The sequence below is a fragment of the Procambarus clarkii genome, chromosome 86 (assembly GCF_040958095.1).
Source record: "Procambarus clarkii isolate CNS0578487 chromosome 86, FALCON_Pclarkii_2.0, whole genome shotgun sequence".
In the NCBI taxonomy this organism is placed as follows: domain Eukaryota; kingdom Metazoa; phylum Arthropoda; class Malacostraca; order Decapoda; family Cambaridae; genus Procambarus; species Procambarus clarkii.
Genome location: NC_091235.1, coordinates 14,061,599 through 14,067,743, shown reverse-complemented (window position 1 = coordinate 14,067,743; position 6,145 = coordinate 14,061,599). Strand labels below are relative to the sequence as shown.

At 43.8% G+C, this 6,145-nt stretch overlaps 1 protein-coding gene across 1 annotated transcript in view; it reads right to left on the bottom strand.

Annotated features, from left to right (window-relative positions):
- Positions 1–1,837: 1,837 nt before the first annotated feature.
- Positions 1,838–6,145, bottom strand: part of Hsdl2 (Hydroxysteroid dehydrogenase like 2) — a 29,251-nt gene continuing 24,943 nt past the window's right edge. The window contains exon 7 of the mRNA XM_045759240.2: positions 1,838–2,440. Coding sequence (XP_045615196.1) covers positions 2,120–2,440 — 321 coding nt within the window. The 3' untranslated portion in view covers positions 1,838–2,119. The remainder of the gene's footprint in view (positions 2,441–6,145) is intronic.

The following is a 6,145-nucleotide window of genomic DNA, read 5'->3' as shown; positions in this document are numbered from 1 at the left end:
TCCCGCACCTACAGGTTCCAGACGTGATCATCACAACCCTCTTTCACCCAAGGCCAGCTTCCTTCAAGACCAAGCAGAAGAGCAATAATTATTCAATACAACAATCATTATAATAATTATAATAATATAATAAATAATTATCTATTACACTATATACACACACATTATATATTTAAGTATTTACATGTTTTGTTCACCATAACTATACAACTAAGCTGGTATGGTGTCCAAACAACATAGTGGCCACACTACACAGTATGACAAGTCACACACATCAGCCAGCAGACACCACCACCACCCTCACCAAAATGGCTCCTCCCAACATACTCCTTTTGCTGTTATTACATTATAAAAACACGTTGTATATAAGTATCTACATTCGTGTTCACCATAGCAAAATACTAAGCTGGTATGGTGAATCCATACAATAATAGGTTGCCATACAAGAGTCGCCAGACAACACTACCTAATTCCCTCACCAAGATTACTCCTCCCACCATACTATGCACAGCGCTAATTATCACCACAATCCTGGTCATTTTTATCACAATCAGGGATCTTCTGTAACACTATCATCACTAAATAATAGGTTACATACATATTTTGAAAATTTTAGGCGATGCTGTGGTCACAAGCTTAACAGCAGCGCTGTTAGCTCATGCTGCGTGCATCAGCCTTGGTTGCTCCCTCAGTGCAGTACTGAAGCTCTCATACCCGGGAATGTTACCCACTATTTTTTTTTTTTAAATGGCGTCTGTTTACTAGAGCCGAGGAAGCTGATGTGAACCCCATGTAGCCATGGGGCTTTTAAATCATGCGTGGCACCCTCAAATTTATATATACGATGTGTGCAGTTCAGCGACATTTACTCAAATTGTATACTGTATATACAATTTGGCTTATGCAAATCCTGGCCATTATTTTAGATTTGCGGCCACCGGTTATAGTCACAGTTATGATTTGGATATGGAATTGTTCACCATTGATTGTTCTATCATGTGCCATGTTCAAAATGATAAATACATCAATCAGTTTAAGGACTAAGGGTCATGTTGCCCACCCCTCAAGTCGGTAAATAAATTTCTTAATATCACGAGTGCGTAAATTAAAGAGGTTAGGCACTGGAGCCACGGCATACCACTTACTAGGGAAGTGAGGGAGGTTGAGCATGAACTGACATAGGAAAGGGTGCATCCTCCCAATCGGTGCTCTTCCTTTATGACCACAGCCCCACGGCAGTGAACATTCTCCAATGCAAAAACCTTTATATCTTGTTGCCCAGTCTAAACACCTAAAACCTACTGGTGAGAACAGCCCCTCTGGTATGTGATCATCCAATGACCTGAATAAGGAGCCTAAGCCAGGGTTCTTATGCACATACACCATACCAAGGGAAGAGGTGATTGAAGAAATCCACTACAGTCTGAGGGCATTTCACACGAGCCCCCTCGCTGCTACAAGGCAGGAAGAACCCATGAGTGGCAATAGCACTATAAATCTTCCAAGTATTTAGCAAAAACAACAAAATATGCAAATAATGTATCTTGTATATGAACTTTGGGATTGGAACCTTCGAATTACCTGTTTATTTTAATAGATCTTTTATTGCAGCCTGGCCTAAAAGATACAGTATAGACCTTTAAAAAATTAGTTTTTAGAATAAACTTAAGGAAAAATATTGGTACCTTTACAAATGTCTACAGCAGTCTTTGACAAGTACATGACGTATCCTATTTGTTTGGGATACAATAATTTAAAACAAATTAATACAGTATCATTAGGTAAATAAAACTTTTTTTTAGAAATAATTATAATTCATTTCCTGTATGACAAATCCTACAAAATTTGAATGTAAATAGTTGATATAGAATCTTTGAAAACCATTCTCAGATATAAATGCTGTAGCATAAAGCCTTTGCATCAACAAATAACATGACAAGGTTACATATAAAATCTTTGACACTTACATTTTCCCAAACAATATTTATGTATTAAAAATACCTTCTATGTGCACATGACTCCACTTAGTTGCAATAAAGCCAAATGCAATAATACAGTAAAAGTCAATACTAATGTTACATGTTTTGAGTGATACACCATTAGTATAGAACATCACTGCTCAAAGTTTGGATTTTAGTTTGCTCATGAGCCCTTCCAATTTCATCGCTTTAGCCAAATCTCCTGAGATCTTCATCTTTCCTGACATGAATGCAGTTGCTGGTTTTAAGGAACCTGTAAACATCTTGAAAAAGTTTTCACTGCTCATAACAAAAGTGGCATCAGCAGTAACCGATGGGTCACCACGCCCACAGGAACCCGAGCCATTCTTCAGGTCTATATACCATTTACCTGATTCAGCCCCTGTCACTTCAAATGAATATACAGCCTTGGTCTTTTCTACAATTTCATTGCTCAGGAAACCCTCAATCTTGGCAAAGATCTGAGCAAAACAGAAAAAAACATTTACTTTGAATTTATACACAGTACTTTTCATTCACTTGGGCCCTAGGAACCTTGAGGTTGGAACCTCCAGTGGAAGGCGGTAGCTCTACCAACACGCAATGAACAGCCACAATAAGAAGGTATTCCAGAAGCAACTTACTGCTGTCCAACTGGAACTTTGAGCCTTCCCTGGGCTATAACTCAAGCATGGAGGATTTAGGAGATTCATGCCCCAGTCATATCAATTGTCAACCACAATAAATGTGGGTAATATTTCATTCAATTGGCCCCTAGGATTCTCGAACCTCCGACCCTCAGAGTAGGAGATACTAGCTCTATCAACCACGCTCTGGAGATCAAGAGGTCTGATGCTCCGAGAACCCTAAGTGAATGAAATGTTATTACCCACATTTATTGTGGTTGACAATTAATATGACTGGGGCCTGAATCACCCAATTCCTCCATGCTTGAGTGACAGACAGCCCAGGGAAGGCTCAAAGTTCCAGCTGGACAGCAGTAAGTTGCTTCTGGAATACCTTCTTATTGTAGCTGTTCACAGTGTGGTGAATAGAACCGTCTTCCGCTCTGCAGATCAGAGGTTCAAGGCTCATCGGGCCCAAGTGAATGAAATGTTATAACACACATTAAATGTGGTTAACACTTATATACAGCACACTTTATTTTATTTATGTGCAAGAAAGTACATTAGGTTGAAAGAGTACATACATTGGTGATTGAGTGTGACATTCTTGCAAAGCCACTAATATGTATAGTGTTTCAGGTAGGTCATATGCTAACAATATATGTAATAATAGATATATTGCAATAAAATTTGAATTCACCATAATAACTATTATAAATTGATAGAATAGATTATACTGATGAAGTTACATGTCTTAAGGATTAGATTAGGCGAGTATGAATCACAAGATACAATGCGAGTTAGTAAGTGTAAGCAATTAACAAAACAAGGCACCAAACCGAGAAGGCTATGTAGCACCGTCAAATGAGCGGAATAATCATAGGGCGCTAAATATCACTAAGGATGCCAATATGAGAACAGCAACACACAAGGTGAACAATGTCAAAAGCATCCGATTCACCAAGAATTCTATCGAGGGACAGGTGACCGCGAGGGGCGGTCGGAAAGCAAGACACACGCTCGTCCTGGAAGTCAGGACATTCAAGAAGGACATGCACGACCGTAAGAGGGACAATGCAACTAGGACAATAAGGAGCAGGGCGGCGCTCCATCAAGTGACCATGGGTTAAGCGAGTATGGCCAATACGCAACCTCGCCAGAGCTGTTTCCCACCGCCGGTTACGGTGGAAGGAGGACGGCCACGAGGAAACACAACATTTAAGAGTACGTAGCTTGTTACCAGTAACAGACAACCAAGAAGCCTGCCAACGGGTAAGAACTGAGGAATGGATAACTGGGTAAAAGTCGGAATACGGAATGCCTTTACGAGAGATGGGACAAGAGCGGACAGCTTCCTTAGCGGCAGCATCCGCACGCTCATTTAAAGACACACCAATATGGCTGGGAACCCAACAAAACTCAACCGACTTAAATTTACTGTGAACGAGAAACAGCCAATGCTGGATCTCGACACCTACTGGATGAACCGGATTAAAGGACCCGAGAGCCATGAGGGCACTACGAGAGTCAACAACAACCACAAAGGAAGACTGACAACGAGAAAGCAGGAGACGAAGAGCATAGAGAATAGCATAAAGTTCTGCTGTAAAGATGCTAGTCTCCGGAGGCAAGCGACACATATAAGTGCGATCAGGAAAAACAACAGAGTAGCCAACCCCGTCCGCTGACTTAGACCCATCGGTGAAGACAGAAACGGAGCGGGAGTGAGAAGAAAAGTGCTCGAGGAAAAGGCGTTTTAGAACCGTAGGAGGGGTAAAAGCTTTAGTGATACGGGTCAAGGAAGTACAAAACCGCGGAAGAGGGACCCTCCACGGGGGCAAAGAAGGAACAACATGAGGAGAAACATCAGAAATACGAACGGAGAGAGAATCCTGTAGGCGAGATAACCGGACAGAAAGAGGGAGGTGGTGAAGAGGAACAGGAACCGCAGGAGGGGTAAAAGTTAAAGTACGACAGAGGCGAGAGGAAGGATGTTGCAAGGACCGCGCAAGATAGCGAAGACAGTAGCGATCACGGCGGTCCTGGAGAGACAGGAAGCCAGTGTCAACATACAAGCTAAGGATGGGAGTCGAACGAAAGGCACCAGAACTGAGGCGCAACCCAGGATGGTGCAAAGCATCAAGACGGCGAAGAGTAGAAGGAGAAGCAGACGAGTAAGCAGGGCAACCATAATCGAGCTTAGACAGGACGAGAGAGGAATGTAAAGCAAGGAGAGTGCGCCTATCTGCCCCCCAAGAAGTATGGGACAAGACCCGAAGGAGGGTAAGGGCCTTAGAGCACTCAACACGGAGGTAAGAGATATGGGGAGACCAAGACAAACGAGTGTCAAGGAATAACCCCAAAAGCTTCGCGGAATCTTTGTATTCAAGGGGATGACCATAAAGTGACAAAGAGGGACGAAGAACAACCCGTTTCCGCGTAAAAGTCATGGCACAAGTCTTAGAAGTAGAGAACTTGAAGCCATGACCTGTGGCCCAAGACGACACGGCATCAATTGCAAGTTGAAGCCGGCGTTGAAGGAGAGGCGAATCATCACCCTGACAACAAAGGGTAAGATCATCCACATAGAGAGCGGAGAAGACACCAGAAGGAAGAGAGGAAAGAAGACCATTGAGGGCAACAAGAAAAAGAGTAGTGCTCAGAACACTACCCTGGGGCACACCTTCGTATTGCTGAAAAGAGGGAGAGAGAGCGGTACCAAGGCGCACCCGAAAGGAACGACGAGAGAGGAAGCTACGGAGAAAGAGAGGGAGATGACCACGAAGGCCAAAAGAATGAAGTTGAGATAGGATATGATAACGCCAAGTGGTGTCGTAAGCCTTTTCTAGGTCAAAAAGGACGGCAACAACGGAGGTCTTCGCAGCAAAAGCAGTACGAATATAGACCTCCAAGTTCACCAGGACATCTGTCGTGCTGCGGCACTTGCGGAAACCAAATTGAGAAGGGGAGAGGAGGTGATGGTGTTCCAGGAACCACATCAGACGAACGTTAACCATACGTTCAAAGAGTTTGCAGACACAACTTGTGAGAGCAATAGGGCGAAAGTCCTTAGGGGAAGTACCCAGAGACCCCGGTTTGCGAACAGGGAGGACAACGGCATCGAGCCAGTCCTCAGGGACTGACGACGACTCCCAGATCCGATTATACAGACTCAGTAAATACTGAGACGTGCTCGGAGGGAGATGGCGAAGCATCTCATAATGAATACCATCGGAGCCCGCCGCCGTAGAACCGCAGAGGGCCAGGGCAGAACGAAGTTCAGAGAGAGAGAAGGGATCATTATAGGGAAGCTGAAGATGAGTGCAGAAATCTAAAGGACGAGACTCAAGGACAGGTTTACGAAGAAGGAAAGATTGGGGAAGATGAAGACCAGAGCTAACAGAAGAAAAATGGGAACCCAGTTCGGAAGCGACCTGCAACGGGTCCGCCACAAGAGTATCATGGAGGTGAAGGACCGGTGAAACATCGGGAACGAACTTACCCGCTATCTTGCGGATACGCTTCCAGATCTGGGCCAGAGGGGTCTCGGACGTAATTGTT